General features: G+C 38.4%; 1 protein-coding gene across 1 annotated transcript in view; it reads right to left on the bottom strand.

Moving 5' to 3' along the window:
- The window catches only part of LOC136877616 (myosin-VIIa), a 267,052-nt gene that overhangs the window by 172,672 nt on the left and 70,313 nt on the right, over nucleotides 1–24,067 (bottom strand). The window contains exons 13-17 of the mRNA XM_068228687.1: nucleotides 23,349–23,504; nucleotides 20,934–21,124; nucleotides 19,501–19,675; nucleotides 19,317–19,367; nucleotides 9,666–9,776 (exon numbers count right to left, since the gene is read on the bottom strand). Of these exons, the coding sequence (XP_068084788.1) occupies nucleotides 9,666–9,776; nucleotides 19,317–19,367; nucleotides 19,501–19,675; nucleotides 20,934–21,124; nucleotides 23,349–23,504 (684 nt within the window). The remainder of the gene's footprint in view (nucleotides 1–9,665; nucleotides 9,777–19,316; nucleotides 19,368–19,500; nucleotides 19,676–20,933; nucleotides 21,125–23,348; nucleotides 23,505–24,067) is intronic.

Raw genomic sequence — 24,067 nt, 5'->3', positions numbered from 1 at the left:
CTTAGTTTTTCAAAGCCATGGTCCTTTTTTATTTTATAGTAGGCCTAAAAATTATTTATATTTAACTTTGCTAAAACTTTGAGTCTTAATATGACTTAACTGTGCAGTAGAGTATTTGATTTTTAATTGTTTGGTTTTAATAGTACAGTACTATACACTTTTAATTGTTTAATACTAATATCCTCTGTTGGCCAGTTAAATCTGCTAAGGTAATGGAGTAAACCATACAGCCAGAGTCTCCACCCCAAGTGTTGGGCGGTGGTAAATAGCCTCACCCACTATAAGGACCAACGGCTAAGGGCGGAAGCGTCCTTATAGAAGGGAAATGGGCTCTCAGTGGAGGAAATGCCACTGAAACCCCATATCAACTGTAGCGTCTGTATTCCAGAGAAGCGGCTACAAAAGGCGTCTTTTCTCCCTGTTAGGAGCGGCCTACAAGTTTTGGCTGGCAGTAGCTCCAAAATAACTTTGGGAGTGGTGAACCCATCATAATAAAAGCCTATATGATGACAAGTGTACTGAAGCCTTGGAAAATGCTAGGGCTTCTCCACAAGCAACGCGCAGTTCTTGTGATGCTGGGAGAAATGTGAGAAATGGGCGACCAGCACCAAACACATCAAGATAGTGACCATCAATGTAGTGACACTAGCAGGGAAAGTGGAAGAAATTGTAGATTTTATGGTTGACAAAGATATAGCATTGCTGGGAATCAGTGAGATCAAATGTAAAGGAAAAGGTGAAACTAAAGAAAGGACACACCTTATATTATAGTGGAGGAAGAGAAGCCAAAAATGGTGTAGGTATCATAATTATAAAGGACCTAAAGGAATACTAGAATTGGTGGAAAACATAAATGACAGGTTGATTAAGGTCAGACTTGAGACTTAAAACTGGTGTTACAGATATAATTCAAGGGTATGCTGCACAAACAGGAAATACAGATATGGATCTGCAGGAATACCTTGAATATCTGGAAGGCCATATCCAGGACAAACAAGTTGTGATCATAGGAGATATGAATGCCCAACTAGGTCAGGAAAGAAAAGGAGATGAATAGATTATAGGACCATTTGGATATGGGAAGAGAAACAAGCCTGGAGATATTTTGGTAGTCTTTTGTGGAAGAAATGTGCTGATCATTGGTAACACATGGTTCTGAAAGAAAAACAGTCAGAAGATAACAAGATATAGCTGTGATAACAAAATAAAAACTCTGATAGATTACATTTTGGTTGAGAAAGGTAACAGGAAAATGTTGGTAGATGTAAATCTTTTGAAGGAGATCACAGAGTTGTGATAGCTAAGTTAAAGGTGGGGAAGATACAAAAGGTGACTGAGATTTTGCAGAGAAAGCTAAGGGTGTGGAAATTGCAGGAGAAGGAAATAAATGAAAAGATCCAGATACACATTAAAACAAGTATACCTAAGGAAGACATCGGAAGGATTGAAGAAGAATGGGCGTACTTTAAAACAGTCATGGTGGAGCCTTCAGAAAAGACCTGTGGAAAAGTATCAGGAAGGAAGAAAGGTCAAGAAACGCCCTGGTGGAATGACAGGGTAAAGGATATAGTTAAACAAAAGAAACAAGCTTGGAAAAGATGGCTGAGAAACAAAACAACAGAATGCACAACAGAATACAGGCACTGCAAGAAAGAGTGCTCCAAGGTGGTTCAAGAAGAGATAAAGAAATGCTGGCAAAAATTCACTGAATCTCTGCAAGAAGGTACAACTGGAAGCAAAAAGATCTTATTCCAGTGGGTAGAAAAGAAAAAAAACCCAGGTGAAGATGCTAACTTCATTAAAAATGAACAGGAGGAAGTGATGAACAAAAGCAGGATATACAGTATTGCAGAGGTGGGGAAAATACTTTACAACGTGCAAAATACCTCGGTACAAGGAGAAATCGAAGAACCAGATTTAGTGCAGATGGAAGATAAGGAAAATGAGGTGTCTGTGGCAGAGATTGAGTGGGCCACTAAAAGAATGAAACGAGGCAAGGCAGCTGGAATTGACTAGGTCAACACAGAAATTATAATAGCAGCAGGAGCAGTTGGTCTACAGTGGTCGTATAGACTCTTCAGAGTGATATGGAGAGAAAAGACTGTTCCAAAAGAGTGGACGAAATGGGTCATTATACCAACTTTCAAGAAAGAAGACAGGAAGCAATGTGAAAATTACAGAGGAGTGACACTGATACCTCATACAACTACGATTCTTGAAAGAATCTTGGACAAACAAATAAGAGATAGAGTAAGAGGGAAAATTGGCAGAACACCAGTATGGATTCAGAAGAGGCAGGTCCACATTTGACCCAGTATTTACATTGCATCAAATGATGGAAAGGTATTGGGAATATGGAAAGAACATGGTAGTAAAGTTTCTAGATATGGGAAAGGCATAACAGTGTCTCAATAAATTTGGTATGAAAAACACTGACAGAGGCACAGATTGGGAATAAAACAATGCAGATGGTGATAGCATTGTGTCAAAATTGCAAAAGCTGTGTTAGAACCAAAGTGGGTCAAACTGAATGGTTCAGAGTTGAGACAGGCTTAAGACAGGGAAGTGTATTGTCTTCCTTACTCTTCATTATCATCATAGATAGAATTCTACATATCAAGAAAAAGATGATAGGTGAGCAAGTAAAGGCTATGCTCTTTGCTGATGACATTGTAGTTTGGGAAGATAATAAAGAGGAAGTACAGACACAAGTTGATTTATGGAATGAGGAGATAAGATATTTTGGAATGAAGATTAGTACTGTGAAAAGTAAGACTTTGATCATGACGAGAGGTAACAGAAAATCCAGGGGAGTGATAAAAATAGGAAATGAACCTCTTAATGTAGTGAAAATTTTTTAATATTTGGGCAGCATGATGTCACAAGATGGAAATTTGGATCGAGAAATTGATTTAAGAATACTGCAAGTTTCTACCTGTGTGAGAGACATTGTATGGAACAAAGATATGCCAATGAAGTGCAAGAAGGTTTTATACTCATCCTATTATAAACCTATACTGACCTATGCTTCAGCAGCCTAGACGTTGACTAAGCAGAACCAAAGTAAGATGCGAGCATCTGAAATGAGGTTCTTGAAGAACATACAGGGAAAGACAAGACGAGATAGAATACGAAATGAGGAAATAGGGAGAAACGTGGGGGTGTGTAAACTTCAAGAAGGGACTGATATAGCAAAGCTAAAATTATTTGGACACTGATGAGAATGCCAGGAGTGTGAATACCAAAGAGAACATTCATGAACACCGAGACTGCATAGATGCCTAGGGGAACGAGATGGAGGAGCTCTGTTGTGAACTGTATAGCAAATACAGGAGTCAATAGCAATAAAGTACTAGAAGAGGAATGGTGGAAAGATCGAGTAAGGTGGAGGGCTTTGGTACACTACCCTATCCAGACAGAATCTGGAAAAGGGAATGGATGAAGAAGAAGAGAAGAAGAGAAGAAGAGAAGAAGAAGATCTTCTATTGTGTTTAATAAAGAGCAATTATTCATTTTTGTATGTTAAAACTATAGTGTTCATCTGTATCCACTTGTTTAAATCATGTTTTTAAAAATGTCTTTGATATTCCGGCATATTTGATAATCTGGCACTGGCAGATCCCTGAACATGCTGGATTAACACAGTCCTACTGTATTTCTACATTATTACAGCATTTGTAGTGGAACATGGTCTTCATGAAATGTAAAGTTTTCCTGTAGTTTTTTTAATTCTACAGAGAATGTATCAAAAACAGGCTATTATGTTAAGTTTCCAAATATAATATCTTACTGTAAATGTAATGGAAGACCAATATTCAGGATCAAGACTCTGGCAAAAGCTCTTAGAGAAATGATTTACTTGTATTGTAGTAGAGAACCTATCAGTAAGTCTACAGACAACAGAGTACAAGTATAGGAAAGGAATAAACAAGTGTCAAATCAAATCAGGGAAAAAGAGAGAGGAATAACAAAGGAACACGTCTTTGTCGTAGGTTTCTTTCATATTCCTGTGGCTATCTGGCTTTCTTCTTATCCTAGACTTATCCTACATCCAGACTTAAGATCCGTCAAGATAACCCCCAATAGTGTCGATGCCCATCCTTCTGATGAAGCTGGGAAGCAAAAAAGAACTCAGTTAACGTAAGAAATTTCATTTTTTGTCCGTATTGAACTGAGAATTACAATAAATAAACCTTTTAATGTCCACCTATTCAATACAATAATAATGTTTATAGATGTAATTCCAATATTCTAATTATATACAGTACTAGTTTTGACGCATTTTTGCATCATCTTCAGCTGTAAAAATAAATTGGAAAATAGGTAAATTATATAAAAACTCATGATAGATGCTGATTGTGCGTGATATAACCACTATGAAATATGTATACATCTATAAACAACATTATTATTGTATTAAATGGATGGACATTGAAAGTTTATTTATTGTAAGAAAAGAACTTGTCGAGGGCTGACAAGAAATGAATGTAGAAGAACTAGGAGTGATGAGGAGAGAGAGCATTTCTTCTTCTTCTTCTTCTTCTTCTTCTTCTTCTTCTTCTTCTTCTTCTTCTTCTTCTTCTTCTTCTTCTTCTTCTTCTTCTTCTTCTTCTTCTTCTTCTTCTTCTTCTTCTTCTTCTTCTTCTTCTTCTTCTTTTGAGACCACATTGGATCACTTTAATCAAGCCTTTGGTTTGTCAATTTCTTGGCAGGAATTGTCCGAACCTCGCAGTCCTCCCAGTACTTCTTCATACGTGTTGATATTCTTGCCCTCTATTCTAGTTGGGATTTTCTTCTTTGTGTGTGTAAAGTGGAGAGTCATATTTTTAAGTGTCGTGTTTACTTTTTTCTTATCCATAGTGTCATCTGGTTTAAGGCCAATTTCTTTCAAATCCTCCCTAATTACTTTTATCCATCTGCATCCAGTTGTAGCATTTTTTGAAACAAGATTGTACTGCACTACACTTCAGCATTATTTTGGCTCGGCCGGGTGGTCTTCACCTCTATCTTCTACTCAGCCAATCTCAATTAGCATATCGGTTGACACCTCGTTGGCCGTCGACTTCCCCACTACCACGGCATTTTGCATCATACCCGGAGTGGATCCTGCCATCCCCGAAGATGACGTCTTCGACGACCTTCGCACCACTGAATTTCCGGTCCGTAATGTCTATAGAATGACTGATGGCCTCACCTCTACATCTTCTTCATACATCTTGGTACATCTCAGCGACGAGGACGCCCTTCGGCGTCTCTGCACTTCGGGCGCGACGATTCACTGCAAGCACTACGCAGTGGTGCCTCCCCCTCCGTACATTCAAGCCCAGCTTTCTGCCAACCCAGCCCTTGTCCCAGCTGTCCATGAACCTCCATCCCGGACGATGTTCCTGCCCTTAACACCCACCTTCCCAACAACCATCACCACTACTACCACCACGCCATCTGCTCTTACCCCTTCTTCCCTTCCTGTCACCACCATTACTACTTGTCATCCATCCCCAGTTATGTCATCCTCTCTCCCAATTTCTACACCCCCTGCCATTCAGGAATTACCTGCTAGCCTGCCGGCTTCGACTGTGGATGTTTCGCCATTGCCATCTCCTCCAGTTAACATCGCCCAGCCGTCATCATTGACCCAGCCGCCTTCATCGTCCCCTTCTGCCGTGTATAGCTGTGTGCTCCATGGAATCACTCCTGACTTCTCCGACAGGGATACTCTCCAAGAACTTCGTGCAGCGGGCTTTCCCGTCCATCGTGCCATTCGGATCCGGAACCCACGGCCCAACTTTTATGGTGCGACTCCAGCTGACAACTTCTGAAGCGGTCCACGGACATTATTATTGCATGGAGCCCTCTCGCTCCCCACCTTCACCTGGACGCCAATCCTCCGATCGTCCATCTCGTCACCCCCAGCCAGCTCCTCCTCCAGTTTTTCCACCTCCACCAGTTGGTCCAACCCTTCCTCCAACCAGTTTCACCCCTTCTCCCCTTCCAACATTTGAACTCCTTCATCTTCTCATCGCTTCTCTTAACCATGTAACTGCTTCTCTTCATCCCCTTACCTTGAACATCTACCCCGGTACTTCCTTTTAAACAACTCCCCCGCTTGCATTTCACCTCTTAACTCACTTATTTATTGTCTCACATCTATCTTTACAATACTTGTAATCACGTCATTGTATTTATTATACTCAATAAATCACCTTAGCATTACACCCCTCTTAGCTAAGAGGCCCCATAATCTCTATCTCCTCTCCTTTTCACACTGCCAATTCCCATCTCCTTCTTCTAAACACTTCTCCTCAACCCTGTCACCTCTCCTGGCCAGAGAGAGGGCGTTACCCTCTAGGTGGCCCGCCCCACCCCTTCTGGGTGGGAAATGAAAACTTTTATGACGACGATACTGCACTAGCTGTTTCAGAAGTTGCAAATCTGGCATTCTCAGGATGTGGCCAAAGTACCCTAGTCTTTTCCTGCACATGGTATCAGTAATGGGTTCTAATTTCTGATATACAACATTGTTAGGTGCTATTCACCATTGCCCATCTTTTTTATAGCTTTTATTGATACAAGTTCTTCCAGTTCATGTTTCAATCTTCTGTAATCTGTTAGTTTTAGATTGTTCGTTTATATGGAATGATGTTTCTGCGGCACATGTGGCTTCTGGCTTCATGACTGTATTGTAATGTTTGATTTTTGTATTAATAGATAAGCCTATCTATTTGAAGTATATGAAAATGGGGAGAATGTCCTTGTACTTTTGTGCTTTAATATTCTTCTGAAGTTGGCCAGTCACAGTGTTTATCCTATTCATGTCCTATCTTTCTAAATCAGTGAAATCAATACCTGCATTGAATGTGATGGGCGACCGTTCAAATAACTTTTGTAAACAATATTCAGCATCCAGAGTCTAAGTTTACTAGGTGCACAAACCACTCTCACTACATTGTGTATGCAATAAATTTCATTGCTAGGCTATGGATATGACTTACTTTTTTACAAATTTTAATTTAGGCTTCCACCTAATCAATACCTAGTTATCATCGAATAGTACTAGTTTTGGACAGAAGTAGAGCAAGCTCTCCACAGGATGAGAAGTGGTAAGTCAGCAGGAGCTGATGAAATTACAGCTGACATGATTAAAGCTGCTGGTCCACCCGGAATACAGTGGCTGTATAGAGTTCTCAGAGCAATATGGAAGGATAATGAAATACCTGAAGATTGGACAAAAGGGGTGATAGTTCCTATCTTTAAGAAAGGGAGTAGAAGGAAAAGTGAAAATTACAGAGGCATTACCCTCCTATCACACGGCCTTAAAATTATGGAGAAGATCATTGAAGCCAGAGTAAGGGATACACTAGAGCCTATCTTAGAAGAGGAACAACATGGTTTTAGGACTGGAAGAAGCACAACAGATCTGATATTTGCTTTGAGGATGTTGGCAGAGAAACACTGGGAAAGAGGAAAAGACCTAATTATTGTGTTTATGGACCTTGAAAAGGCGTATGATAATGTTCCTAGATCAACTATTTGGAAAAGTCTTAGAAAACTTGGTGTACCGGAGTACCTTATTAGGAAGATCCAAATGCTATATAGTAATTGTAAAAGCTGTGTCAGAATTGGAGATGGTCACTCTGAATGGTTCAATACAACCAAAGGAGTACAACAGGGAAGTGCCTTGTCACCACTTCTATTCATAGCAGTTATGGATACCATTTTAAAGGAACTAAAAGGAAAAGGTAATAAAGATCTTCAGGCTCTGGTGTTTGCAGACGATGTGGCAATATGGGATGAAACAGAGGAGGGAGTGCAAAATAATCTGAATGCATGGTGTAAGAAGTTTGATGACTATGGAATGAAATTGAACCCATCAAAAACAGTAGCATTAAAAATCAGCAGACATTATACAGAATGCAACATAAAAATACAGGACCACCAAGTTGAAGTAGTACACCAATTCAGTTATTTAGGAAGCGTAATCGCTAGTAATAACAGAGCTGAGAGAGAAATAACAAACAGAGTAACCAAAGGCTCTAACTTTTACAGCATCGTTAGACACCTACTATGGGATCAGAAAGTCCCACAAAGAACAAAAATGACCCTATACAAGTCATATTTCATTCCTATCCTTACATATTCTCTGGAAACCTGCACACTAACATCAAAGGATTATAGTAGGATTCAAGCCTGTGAAATGAAATTTCTTAGAACTGCCCTCCAAAAGACCCGACTTGATCATGTGAAAAATGATGAGATCCGATCTAATCTAGGTCTAAATGAATCAATGGAGGAAAGACTTAGGTCATCTAGACTTAAATGGTTTGGGCATGTTAAACGAATGAATAGCACAAGGTTACCATGTGCTTATTTGGAAAAGAGAATAACAGGTAGAAGACCAGCTGGAAGACCAAGAAGAAGATGGATGGACCAACTGAGGGAAGACGTGGAGAGAAGAGGATGGAACTGGGAATCTGTCTTGGACAACGAAATGTTTCTGAATAGGCAACTTTGGAAGACGCTCGTTTTCAAACACCCTACCCGGCTCGCTGGAAGGGCAAACCGATGATGATGAGTACTAGTTTTGGATGTTCACTGCAGCCATCCTCTGCTCTTCACCATAAATTATTGTTACGCAGTGCAGGGTAAACCAGAAGAAATGGGGTTTCGAAGTGGACAGTACCTTGTGTGTATGTGGAGAAGAGCAGACCACAGCCCATTTGCTGCAATGCAGTTCATGCCCATTCAGCTGCACAACAGAAGACCTGGTTAAAGCAAAGCCAAATGCACTTGATGTTGCAAGGTTTTGGGCTCACATAGTTTAATGTGGCTCTTCGCCATTGGAGTATTTATATTATGTTTTATGTTTTTCCTTATCTTTAATTTTAAACTTATGTATGCTTCTGACACGATATAAATAAATAAATTAGAAGGACATAGTATTGTTAAAATCAAATGGGGTTCAATCCCATAAATTAAAGTTAAAACATTAAAAAAAACAACAACAACAACACATATATAGACATTTAAAAAGTTCAAATATTTAATACTTGGAGTAACAGTCTTGTGGATTTGATTTCCAAAATGATACTATAGTTGGTCACAGAATTCATGTAACTTGAAATTTAAAGATAATTCAATATAGCTGCATTCAAAATCAACAGTTAATCAAATGAAAGTGACATAACATGTCATTGTCTAATAATTCCGCAAGAGATAAAAGAAAAATGTTAAAAGACTGAATCGTTTTTGAAATAAAATTATTACAGTATTGATACGGGTGAAATCTCGAAGGGTAAGTTTCTTCTTCTTTTTCTGCTTGCATTCCCATAACTCATATCGATTCATATTAACATTTTTTTCTTTCTTTTAGATATCCCCCATTAATATCCTTATGGACGGATACGACTTGCTTTTAAAAACATCGGGATGCCCTTCATTAACTCAAAGAAGATCGAATCTTTTATTTATACAGTAGTCAGTTGCACCAACATAGTTCGAGTACCTTATGATTGATACTGTATAGGCCTTTAAGAAGCCTTTCTCGTGGACAGTCAAGATTTTCTTCTGATAACACAGAGCACAGTTTTTCTTGACATGGCATAAGCCCAAAAGCCTATACAGCATCATGTCTATAACTATGGGCCGTGAAAGCATCAATGGCATACCTTATGATTGGTTTCTGCAATCTGCTTATAGTTCTTTTCACCAGATTTCTTTAAATCTTGTTCTTCCTTCTTCCTTAAGATTTCTAGTTCTACAAGGCGTTTCTTCTTGAACTAAAACACAAAATAAATATTGGAATTATTCTTCAACTGTTAGTGAACAGCATAGTCAAAACATTTTAGAGATATCAACATTAATCACTAGAAAATGAGTGCTCAGGAAAATATCTACAGTATTTCATTTGAACATACTAATTATGAGACACTTTATACATGAATAGCAGTACCCATGGCTACATCTGCTTTGAAGTCAGAAGCAGATATGAACACTGCCCTATGAAAATACAAGTGTAATGGATGAACAAGGTAATGTGATCACTGAAGGTTCTGCCATTAAGAGAAGATGGAAAATGAGGAATCTGTGATAATGATGGATGATCCACATGATGGAAATGACATAACCCTGTCAGAAGTAGAAAAAGCACTAAATAAGATGAGAAATGGGAAAACCCCAGGAGTAGATGAAATAATTATAGAAATAATTAGAGCTGCTGGGAATATGGTTAAGGAGGATGTTAAAAGTATCCTGGGGATGGAAGAAAATCAGAGAAGATTGGATAAAAGGAATGATAGTCCCTATATTTAAGAAAGGACACCAGAGAGACTGTGGGAACTACAGAGGAATTACCCTGACTCCACATGCAATTAAAGTGTTTGAAAGAAAGACAAAAGGATTGAGACCACTGGTGGAAGGCCAACTGGAAGATGAACAACATGAGTTTAAGAGTGAAAGATCAACAGCGGACCTGACATTTGCAATGCAAACAGATTGTGGAAAAATACTGGGAATCCAACAAAAATCAAATTCTGACCCTCACTGATTTGAAGAGAGCACATGCTTGCATTTCCAGAGATAGGATTTGGTTTGCCCTGGAGAAGAAAAGATCCAACATAAATGGGTCCAGATGATAAGATATATATATATACAGCAAATGCACTACAAATTTTGGACCAAGTAGGAGAGACAGAGGAATTTGAAGACTGAACGGGAGTAAGAGAAAGCAGTGTGCTATCACCTCTCCTATTCATTATCATGGATGAAATATTTTTAAAAAATCAAAAAGAGGACAGAGACAAGAACATTAAAAGTATAGTTATTTTGTGATGACACTGTGGTGTTGATTGAAAATCAAGAGGACGTTCAAGAACCACTGATGTAGTAAGAACATTTCAGTATTTTGGAAGTGTGATATTGGAATATGGAAGAATGCCACAGGAGATAAGAGATTATTGGATTTGAAAGTACAGGACCAGCAGTTCTTATCATAGGGAAGCTTTAGGAATACAACTGCAGAAGAGTTTCAGAGGTTACTACACTAGCAAGATATCCACACTCTGCTACAGTTTTAGACTAAACATTCTTCTAATCCTGATGGTATTAGAATTTTGTGCCTAAGAGAGTCTACTGGCTTTCATGGCCCTTTAGCTTCCTCTCATTTCACAACAGGTATGTATCATACCTCCCACCCTTTGGTTTTCTTTATTCCCCTGTTAACAGAAAACCATGATGAACCAATTTAAAAAAAGTCTGAGTCATTTTGTCTACACAGTTTAACAAGACAAGAACTTATCACAAAACTTAAATCCTATATTGTGCAGGGAGTTTTAACAAATGACCACTTTTCATTTTCACTTTGTTCTTTACAGCATTTTCCACTGGTGAGGTAACCTGTGATGAAGTCATCTCTAGTGGGTAAAAACGTTGAATGGGCCTGATCATGTCCTGTCCACCAGTCTGCACTCCAGGAAACATCTCAATCACTTTACCCAAAGGCCAATCGAGTCTTTTCTTCTGATCAGAGCCTTCTAACACAATGTCACCAATCTAGCATCCTTCGACACTTTTCTTTAACTTGCGGCTGTACTAAAAGGCTCAGGTAATCATCACGGAATCTTTTCCTCAATTCTTTCCGTAAATGCTGCAGGTACTCGGCCTGTTTTATGAAGTTGGTCTTGCCAAGGCAATCGAGATCAGGGACTCCAAACCGGTTGTCCTGCAGGAACATTGCTGGAGTCAATGGCACTAAGTCACTTGGAATGTCAGACAGGCCTAAAATTTACCACAGACTCCACCTTGCATAGGACAGTCAAAGCCTCAAAGGTGAGAGGCTCTTCCCAAGGTCCTCTTCAACAACTTCTTGAACATTTGAATGATCCTCTCCCACCATCCACCCACCAAGCAGTCGTGAGTGGAATGAATTTCCAGTGGATCCTTGAAAATGTTTCCTCTTCTGTCTTCTGTCTTATGCCCTTTTGATTCAGTTCCCCCAAACAGAGCATGAATCATGTTTTCAGATCCTGACGGCTCCAGTCCAATGGTATCTACCAGTTTCTTTGATATATATGATTCCCTGTGATCCACTATCTATGAGTGCTCTTAATACCTGATCCCCTTTCCTTCCTGTGATCTTCACCAACAAGGTCTGCAGAAGAACATCCTGGCTACAGTTTTGCTTACCCAAGGTAGCACTGGAACCTTCCTTTTCATCTTGTGTTTCTTCCACATTTTTCTTGGAAATCTTTGAAGGCAAAGTTGGGCACATTAGAATAGCATGTTTCTTTCCACAGAAGTGTCACAGTACGTTATCCTTACAGATCTTGGCAACATGACCAGGCCTCAAGCACTAAAAACAATAAATCCTCAGTCGAGTCAGTAAGAGAGTGATGGACAGAATTTCTAAGCCAGTCTTCAGGTAGAGATGACTCAACTAATGGAAACAAAAATGCTGCATACTTGTCAATAGTCATGCATAGAGATTCAAGGGATCGAAGGTGGGATTCTAAGCAATCGTAGATCTGTAGGAGAGTCAGTCTTTGTGTTGTATAGTTCACGAACATAAAATTCTACGAGTAATTCTTCTTTTCTGAATCTACTTTTAAGACACTGAACTGCACTATCATAATTTTTAGCTGTTGGAGGGAAACTAGTTACCACCTCCCTAACTCCACTTCCTTCAACTGTACATTGGATCAAATACTGAAATTTATTTTTCTCTTCTATGTCTGAGTCATCATGAATTCGACTGAACTGGCTCCAAAACCCTAACCAGTCCCTAACCTCTCCAGAAAATGTTTGTAGTTCGATTTTTGGTAGTTTGAGTTTTTTCTGTGAGTAACCTATGAAGCCATCACTTGATATTTGATTTCCTTCATCTGTACGGTGTGTTAATACATCACACTACTTGATATTTGATTTCCTTCATCTGTACGGTGTGTTAATACATCACACTACTTTATTACGATATTCATTCACTTTATCATTTTCATTTGTGTATCGTCCTCCGTCCCTGTCATCAAGAAGCACTTCTAATATTTCTCATCAGCATTCTTCAGTTCATTTTTTAGTTGTTCTAGTTTAGTAAAATGTAATCTTACCTGGTTGGAATCTGTTTCCGTCATCACCACATCATATGTTTTCATGAACATAGCGTCCGTTGGCTGAACGGTCAGTGTATTGGCCTTCGGTTCAGAGGGCCCTGGGTTCGATTCCCGGCCGGGTTGGGGATTTTAACCTTAATTAATTCCTACGGCACGGGACTGGGTGTATGTGTTGTCTTCATCATCATTTCATCCTCATCACAACATGCAGGTCGCCCACGGGCGTCAAATAGAAAGACCTGCACCTGGCTAGCTGAACCCGTCCTGGGATATCCCGGCACTAAAAGCCATACGACATTTCATTTTCATGAACATAGCACTTATTGGTTTTCTCAATTTAGTCAGCTTATCTGTTTCAAATTACTGCTTTGTTCACGTCCAGTCACAGACGCCACTAATGTTATGTCGAACCCGAAAATCTACCCAATAAAATGGAATTCGTCTGTTAGTTATACAGGTGTTGGCTTTTATTATTTTCCACAATCTTAAAACTTGATTTACACTGCCCTTTTTTTCAAACAATCTGTTCTCAGACCAAATAGTACAAAACTGGTGGGTGCATTCCATTTAGTTCCTGGATGTACAGTACAGGCTAATGACCACATTTTCTTCTTAAATAACATCCACCACCACTACCACATAATTTTACAGAACTTGCACATAAAATGTATTTTCTGCTCGGAGCAGTTGTTCCTCAAGTCCATGCCAACCAACCCTGGAAAGTTTCCTTGAGTCTTTCTTATAGGAGTGTAAAGTTTGAAGAAGAAGTGGAGTCTTTTAAACTGAAAGATCTAGTCTGATGAGATGAACGGAATACATACAAACATTCTTCTTGATTAAAAGCTGTGAAGACTGTCTCTTCTGAGAGACATGTATGTTGGGACTTAATCTGCAGCCAGTGCAACTTAGGAAGATATAACTTTGTTAGAAATATACCTGGACCTCCTACTTTAAGAACCATAAAGCAAGTACCAATCACTACTGATCTGCATTTAGGACAGTCACCCAGGTGGCAGACTCCCAATCTGTTGCTTTTCTAGCCTTTTCTTAAAATGATTGCAAAGAAATTGGAAAACCTGTACATTATTGTTAATTCTATTAATGGGACATGTTTCACCCTTACTTTTCGGGTATCATCAGCCATGTTTCTTAACTCAAAATCATAAAAATATATTCCGGATCCTGTTTATATTAATCTTATAGTACCGGTATTCTTTAAAATGCTACATTAAGAATGTTAGTTAAAATATGCTTTTTGCATTATATAAGTGTCCACATTTGACTAGATAACGATGGCCAGTGTGATTATGCATATACATTGAGTAAATACCAAACCTAATATAAAAGTGTTGGAATAACACTAAAAAACTATAATTTAAATTTGTTGATCAACTTTGGAATGTTTTAGCACTCAGTCTTATTGTCTACTGGTGTATTAATTCAGTTTTGAACACGTACTCTTGAAAATACAATTTTAGTTACCATTGGAAAATTCTCTAGCAAAGTTATTATACTAGTTGAACGTCTAGTAAATTTTGTCAACAAAAAACTTTAATAACATTATAAATAAACTAATAAAACTATAAGTAAACTAATTTCATATTAGAAAATAACTTTTTCACCTTCAATGGGAAAATATATCATCAAAAGTGTTCATCAATGGGAGATCCTGTTTCAGGTATCTTGACAGATATTTATGTGGGTCACTTAGAACACACCAAAATATTAACTAAAATAAAGGGACTAAGCCTATGGCTATGCTACATGGATGACACATTTACCATAATAGGCCAAGAACTCAACAACAGTGACAATACTTTAGAATACCTGAATACCCTAGATCGGAATATAAAATTTACTAAAGAAGACGAAGTCAATAAACCTCTAAATTTTTGGACATTACTGCTACGCGTAAGAATAATGGATTTGAGTACCAAATCTACAGAAATCCAACTTTTCCCCCAATTACAATTAAAAACAGTTTGTTACATCCCAATTCTCAAAAACAAGCAGCATATTATAGCTTAGTTTATACAGCTTTCAAAATTCCCCTCACACCCAAGGACAGCAAGAAAGAAAGAAATTATATAAAGAACATAGCTGAGTTTAATGGATTCAATATAGAAATGGTTAACCGTATAATCAGAAAAGTCAAGAATAAACTAACATCAAATCTTATTCCAGATAAAGAAAAAAGTCTACGTTTGCTACATTCACACACTGTATAATAATCCTAACATTTATCAGGTCTCAAACCCAATAAAAAAAACAAGATGTCAAAATTGCATTTAAAACACAGAACACCAACCAAAGTATATTTCTAAACCATAACGTTATCAATTTCAATTATTATTTATAAGTTTCATATTCCGTATTGATTGGATTCAATGTAATAGATAAGAAAAATGTTCCACCGATCAATACATTTATTGTGGATGAATTATTACACTAGTATCAGTTTCGACCTATCTTGGCCATCATCAGCTAGCACACATTTACAGTCATGGGATAAATTACAAAGAAGTTACTTAAGAGCATCCGGATGTCTGATAAAAAATGGAAGTAAAATATATTGCAGTATGTTGCGTTAAAATAGCTCTGATTAAAAGTAGTGATAAAATAATAATAATCGTATGGCCTCAGCTACCGTTTGCAGACATTTCGATTTGACGCCATCTGGCTGTCTGCTCGTCAATTTCGACGTTCCGGTTTACTCCGTCTGCCATCTAGCGGACCTAGAGTAAACCGGATCTCTCTTGGGCGTCTATGGCTGAGATTTAATTAATTTTGTCGGGTAAATACCAAATGTATCATCAGAGTTCTTTTACATGCCGACATCGTACGACATGGAGTGTCGAATGGACTTTTTTCCGCCCTTCAAAAATCCGACTACCTCTGCCGGGTTTGAACCCACTATCTTGGGATCCAGAGGCCGACACTCTACCACGGATCCACAGAGGCAGCTAAAGTAGTGATGGTTAGAATAAACTAAAACCTATTGATTGAGCACAACAAATATCCAAACATATCGGTACACAACCTCCACAGCAACAACAATAACGACCATATAACGTGCATAGACGAGAGAAGTGTCACCACCAACTACTCTGATATTAAAACCTATCTTGCTACATCAACTTAATTTTCAAATTTTACTGACAAGAGTTCTTATACCAATACAAAGTATATCAACCATAGAACATTCTCGATATTCAACTTAATCAACACAAGAACTACAAGAGGATTGAAGAATGAATGCAACGCAACATGAACTCAAATTTTAATAGACGTTTTTAAAATATACCATATTTTAATGTGTTTAATGTGCTATATATTTTTAGTGTCTTATGATGTGGCATATATATTTTAATGTGTTTATGTACTCATGTCCATGCCCAATCAATAGGTTTTAGTTTATTCTAACCATCACTACTTTTAATCAGAGCTATTTTAACGCAACATACTGCAATATATTTTACTTCCATTTTTTATCAGACATCAGGATGCTCTTAAGTAACTTCTTTGTAATTTATCCCATGACTGTAAATGTGTGCTAGCTGATGATGGCCAAGATAGGTCGAAACCGGTACTAGTGTAATAATTCATCCACAATAAATGTATTGATCGGTGGAACATTTTTCTTATCTATCACATCAATTTCAATAACGATCAATATTCAGGTTCAGGGATTTATAAGCTCGTGTGTTCTCAATGTTTCGCCACATACATTGGACAGACAGGATGTAGTTTTTCAACAAGATATTTGTAACATTTTAATGCAATAAACATAATATTTTAGCCATGAGCATACACGAGGGAAACTGGACATACCTACACAACAATAGAACAAGATTTAACAATTCTCAAGAATTTAAGAAAGGGCAAACTAATGAATGAGCACGAAAATATCTACATTTTTTTTAAGATCAACTATTCAATAAAACCTCCATTTAAACAATAGACACCAAAAACCCTCTATATGAGCTAATCCCACAATTATTACAAATATTAAAAATAAAAGAGAGTTTCACTAAAAACGTCAACAAATATCCCCTCATAAAAGCTCCACCCTCAGTAAAACTCCTCCAATACCAACCAATACATTGTCCACCCACCCCTCCCCTACCAACCCCCGTCTGCAGGCCGCACACAGATACAACACTAGGTGCACAAGTTCAGCTACAACCAGTCAATCCCGTAGTGTCACCAGACAAGCCAGCAGCAAGAGAGACGAGGGGGTAAGTAATAGATCGAGCGTGATTCCCCATTAAATTAATAATACACACTTCAATGTTAAGAAATACATTTCTTCTCATTCCAGGCACTCAATCAACTTCATTCTTCAAATCAAAGCTGCAGAATTCCATCTTTAACATAACAAATTGAGTAGTCCCCTATTCGATCCTCGTTAACAACAAGCGCTACGCTACCCCAACAGCTAAACAACAACAAGCAACTTAATAACTCGACAACATCAAAATAATACACTTGCAAAGTTAAAATTTCAGAAGTGACACTGGATTTGACAACATAATAATAGGATCAAGAAATAACTACTTTTAAGGATTTCTATAAAATTGACGGGACATTCCCTGTTAAACAATAAGAATTTCAGTATTAAACTAACGAACATCTATCAATAAGTTACAAACCCATTACTTTATTTATAATGTTATTGATTTTTTTAAGTATGTTTGTTAACAAAATTACAAATATCCCCATAAGGAACTTGCACTGCATCAATGCAGTAATTACACCTGAGGGGACCTTTCCTATTGATGAAACTCACAACCTCACTTTTAACCCTCTTTATCATCATACCATTGCCTACTGCCCATCTCACAACGTTATCAAGGTCATTTTTTATGGGGGCCGATGACCTTCAATGTTAGGCCCCTTAAAACAACAAGCAACAAGCATTTTTTCCGTTGCTCACAATCTTGTAACTTTTTATTATTCTGTACAGATCCGCCAATGAAGACAAGAGATAGCCTCTATCACTCTCGTTGTGCACCATTTTGTTGCACAACAGTCATCTGTAAATCAAGTGTTCATAATAGTCCTACAGTCTTAAGTAATTTGTAAATCAATAGCTAAAATCAACAACTACAATGATCAATCAAATATAAACAGGATTCTTGTTCCTGAACATCAACAGTTGGTAGGACTGGCCCCACGCTTCTGCTATGCTTAGGCGGAACTGTTAGAACTGGGGAGAGTGTGCTGTTAGATATTTTCCGCTGTTTCGTCAGTAACGTTCATATTGTCGGAGCAACAGGTGCACCCATCTACTGCGTGACACATAATTATAAAATTGCTCATGAAGGAGTTACAGCAGCGGAAATTTGCCAGAGATTGACTGCACATTTTGATGATCTGATCAAATATTGTCAAGGACATGTGTGTGTAAGGAGTGGTGGAGGAAAGGGGAGGCAGCACCAGTGAAAGCCAAGACTCGACTGTCTGCTGGCAAGGTTCTTGCAACTGTTTTTATCGATCGGTGAGCCATTTTGTTGATGGCGTTGGTGCGAATCTTGAATGGTCACCAAATAAATCACTCACAAAATTAGTACAAGTAGGAGTTTTGGTTTCTTCTGCACACAGAGCTACAAAGCTGCTACATATCAAACCACACAGGTTTACACAGGCCCATTGTTTAAAACATGCTGATCCAGCCACTAGAGATATTATGAGTGGTATCTTGCATCATTGAATGATCACTTATTCGACCCACACCTTGTATTCTTTTCAGATGAGGCCTGAATTCATCTTAATGTTCATGTGAACAGTCATAACTGTGGCTATTGGTGTGCAGAAAATCCTAATGGTGTTTATGAAGTCCCATATTATGCAGGATGACACTTCCAGAATCTTTTATAAGGTTAGATTTCATACAAGATTGTATACACGCTTAAAACAGGGGGGCTGCGTGCGAAGCATGTTGGGCTGAGGCAGCTGCCATAGCACAAAGAAAAAACACCGTGTGTTCGGTCTGGGTTTATAAGAGAGATCCTATATGAATTACTATTTTATCATACAAACCCACACACAAGCTTGCTTATGTAGGATTCACTGAAATGTTTGTACTTTCTAAAAATATTACACTAGGCATAATATGAATAAAATCTGAAATCAAACTGAAATTGAACTTTTAAAGAGTAAGAAATACCTTTATTCATAGTAAAATTGTATAATTATGTTTCCTCTTTTACCCACCTGCAACTTTTCCTTGGCTGTCTTACGAACTAGATAGCCACGGCAATGTGCCTACAACATATAAATATAACATATTAGCAGAATTTTTGTTGATTATTTTGTTTAAAGAACATAGATTCAAAATAAATAATTTACAATCATTTAATTTTATATTTCTTGTCAATATTGCCAATTATCTGCTGACCTGAAGATGAGTGATGTGTCCTCGAATGTACGCGTAGCGTTCTTTAAGAACTCTGCTGCGGATGACAGCTTGAAGACGCAGAATTCCATGCCTTCTGCGTGCATATGCAAGTCGTGGACCACGACCCCGCCAGTGCTTTTGTATAACAATTGCAGCAGCACGCAGTTGCAAAAACCTGTAAAAATGAAAATGTACTTGGTTGTGAAGGATGTATGAAAAATAATGCACAATATCTGAGTAGACCTAAGTTGGATACAACCTGTTATCATACCAACGTTTTTTGAATAAGAGAAACAGTTAGGGTCTCATTAGAAAGTGGTCTGAACAAAAATTTTAAACCCATTCTTCCAAGACTTGGAGTCTGAAAGTTGGGCAGCAAAGCACTTAACTATATAAAATAAACAAAACATCATCAAACAATATTGCCATGAACAGGTAGTGGTATGCCCCTCTCATGGACTCCTGTCATTTTGAAAGATTTGATACATTCTCTAAAGATTTATTATATTTTCATAATACTAGAGTGCTCACAAGGTATGTCCAGCCCTCATCCCATTTCTCTGTGGGGTCAGGTATGAAGTGAGATACCAATATTAATGGTCCATTATTGGACATTATAAATTTTCCAGCTAACTCATTCCTGGTTGCCAGCGTTCCACCCCCATGTGCTAAGCTGGGCTCATCAGTTGGTACTTAGCACACCCACCAAGATGCATGGCTAGTGCATACTGTGGAGGCCACTGCATAGGCTACTTGGAGCCACCAGCAGTGCCAATGCACTATGAGAGGCTTTGTCTCATTATCAAAAATTGATGCCTGCTTGACCATCAGATGATATAGATGTTGATTCCCATAGGGAACCTGAAATATTTGTCCCGAATGAGTAAATTTATATTACCAATATAAATGGTCCGTTATTGGACATTATAATTTTCCAGCTAACTCATACATAGATTAAGATATACAGACCGCAACATAAACACACAGGTCGAAACCTCCAATTACATAACAGCATGGGCAAACCCGACTACCTGGCTGTGACACAGAGTTTCCAGAATTCTGACAAGACAGCCACGGGGCTTACGTCAGCCAGAAAGGCTAGGATATATAAGACAAGGTCAGGAACCACTCTGTAGTGTGATTGCTGCCTGGGAGGCTGATTAGCTCAGACTGAGTAGGGGTATTTCAGTCGCCTTGACAAAGAATACCGCAACGTATGCAAAACATCGGCAAACTGTACGTAATGTACAGAAAACAACAACACGATTCAACCCATAAAATAAACTAAATAAAACTGTTATTTTATATATATAGATGTAATTTAGTGTTGAAATATGAAGTGTAGTCTCAATTTTGATGTTATTCTGACCACAGTTTCACATCAATAAAAGCATTTTATATTATCCATAAAAATTTCCATCACATGAACATACCTGCGACGAATAACCCATCCACGTACAAAACTCTGTAGCATCAGCACACTACGATAAATAATCTTCTCTCGTGCTTGTTCTAATATCCCATCATGAGCATCCTTGAGAAACACTTTTGTAAGTCCTAACTGGTACTCTCCTGCTGGGAGCACTCGCTTACAAATCTGTTCTGAAGCTACTTTCAGATCTGTCTGGGGACAAAGATTGCCATGAATTTTTATAAAATAGTGCATTAGGTTACTTCATGAACTGATTACTGTCGATGGTATATTTACTGTTGAGCATTAAAACTGTAACACCAAGGAGAATGCGCCTGATGGATACCACACTAGGGGAATGCATAGAGCAGGACAGGACAAAGAGATTTTTAGTTGCGCAGAACGTGCACCAATGGTGACACGGAGAAGTAGTGTATAGTGGAAGTTGGAGAGCTCCTGAGAGGTAGTGGCATTGTGTTTCCCCACCACTCATGAGCACAGGCAGAGTTAGCATGCCTCATCCAAGAACAGTACAACCAAAGAAACAGGTTTCTGCCTTCGACCACACAGGGAAATGCTGGTCAATCGGGATTGTGGATTGTCCAACTGCAAAATGTGTTGTTGTTGATGCAAGTGTAATGGACTAGTATAATTTGGAAACAATTCTCTAAACCCATAGGTAAATAGAAATATTGAGCTTGATTCGTATGTATTATTATTATTATTATTATTATTATTATTATTATTATTATTATTATTATTATTATTATTATTATTATTATTATTATTATTATTGTTACTTGTGAGGTGTGGCTAAGAAGTTGTTTACGTCTATTAGTATTATTATTTACATAGTTATGTACGGACTTTATTTGCTATAAATCATGGTTGTATCATTTATTATTTGTGTGTTCCTTGTGTAACAAAATATGTGAGGTTATGTCACAATACATCTGCTGTATGTATATTAATAAGAGTTTATTTAATCTAAGATCACATAATTAATACCGGTAGTATATAATTTATTATTACCTGTAAATATGATGTATAAATCTAATGTAATGTTGTGCAACATATGGTAATAGTCCAGAGCAACACATCTTTGTCACTAGAGTTGTATAGAACATTCTATTCATTTGTAAATAGGTTATTAGAGACTCGAGAAAATTCAAGAAAACATGTTGTGTCATACGTTTTTAGAAGCCTGTCCAGGCAAGGTATATAAAGAGATGGTGTAATGTTTGTTAGTGAGAGATGTTAGTGAGGATTCCTTAGTCAAACTCAGTGTGTGAACTCATGTTGTGATTTTGTTGTGTTGGTGGTTGGTTGACATTCTAATGTGGCAGTCTTCTTATTTGCAGCAGTGTTTTGTTCAAGACAGCAGTTCATTAGTGTGTGTGTATAATGTGTATATAATTTGTAAACAGAACAGTGTACAGAATTGACAGCATCTCCTGTGTGCATCTTCATAGTTATGACATTGTGTTGGCAGAAATGCAACCACAGAGAAGTGGATATGGAATCAGTGGGTCAAGGAGAGATGGACTGATCATAATACAGGAAGCCAATGCCCCACTGGTGCATCAACGAGCATAAGAACAGACATCTGGAGCACAGGGTGAATATGGACCGTACAGCTACATCAAATACCCTTGGCCAGGATTTTAGGCATGTGGCATGCATGGTTTGTTGCTGTCTGCAGCATCACAGCACCTTGTCCAGGTGTCCATTACTATGGTTGCCACTAACTGTTCATCACAGGTGCCTGCGGTTGCAATGGTTGCATCCATGTCTGGTAACACAGTGGTGCATGCCTGGCCAAGTCCTGCATTATCTACCATCACACTGGCGTAGCACCTGGAGCTCTGGTATGGGGTGGCACTCAATTCCAACCCTGCTCATGCTCGGTATACTGACCAGGTGCTGGAGCCTGTTGTCTCCTACCTTTAAGGGCAGTCTGGGGCCCTGTATCAACAGGACAATGTGTGACCGTGTGTGGCACACACTGCTGATGGTTCCTGGATGATCACCATGTCACACTAATTCCTTAGCCTATGCGTTCATAGGATCTCTCACCCATCAGAAACATGTGGTCCGTAGTCTGGCAACAACTGGCCTGCTATAGGACACCAGTGGCCACAATGCATGAACTTTGGGTATGCACTGAACCTGCACGGGACATCCAAAGTCTCTTTCTCTCAATGACATGTCATGTAGAAGTGATTAATGCTGCTCATGGCAGGGCCACATAATATTGATTTCCCCAAGTTCTGTATGTCATACTGAGCTGCAAGAGTAATCCTGTCACTAGTGTATGATGAGCATTCAACCTGGTTGTGATGACTTGCATCCTTCTTGGTGTTGCAATTTTAATGGCCAGGCATATAGTTACTATTAAGGCAGGTTGAAGTTTTGATAAAAGTTTTTAAATACTTACCTTTTTGATTGATGGTATTCCAGGTATAAGAAACCTGTATCTTAGAACAAAGGCCATGTAGGTGTGTCTGATGGGATATCCTGCCTTTCTGATTTTAGCTGTTTCCATCATGCCTGAATATCGGAGTTGTCGGCAGCAGAGGTTCCGATCAAAAATCTACATCAGACATTAACACTTTTATTAAGATCAATCAATGAAATTGAGTTGAAACTCAAAAGAGATGGCTTCAGATATCAAAAAAACTTACCCTTGCTCCAAGAAAAATGACTAAGTTAATACACCTCAATTTACGAGGCATGTTTTTTAAGTAAGTAACTTTTGAAATAAATGAAAAACAAACAGAGCTTTTTAACAATTTTATTTTTATATGAAAGCCTGTACATTACTCTACTTTTCAACATAATTCTCACCAATATTGAGGCACCTGTCATATTGTACAATGAGCTTTTGCATACCATCCTCATAGAAGTTGACCACCTGATTTGTCAGCCACTGCAACACAGCCATCTTGACACCATCATCGTCATCATGACGTTTGCCGGCCATATGTTTCTTCAAATGCAGGAACAAGTGGTAATCACTGGGCACAAGATTGGGACTGTATGGAGGGTGATTGAGTTATTCCCAGCGAAATGATGTGATGGGGTCTTGGGTTCGATGAGCTGCATGTGGGCAGGCATTGTCATGAAGCTAAAGGATGCCCTTAATGAGCATGCCAC

This window comes from Anabrus simplex, chromosome 7 (assembly GCF_040414725.1).
Source record: "Anabrus simplex isolate iqAnaSimp1 chromosome 7, ASM4041472v1, whole genome shotgun sequence".
Taxonomy (NCBI): Eukaryota; Metazoa; Arthropoda; class Insecta; order Orthoptera; family Tettigoniidae; genus Anabrus; species Anabrus simplex.
Note: the sequence above shows the minus strand (reverse complement) of the source record. Positions and strands in the feature narration are given on the sequence as shown.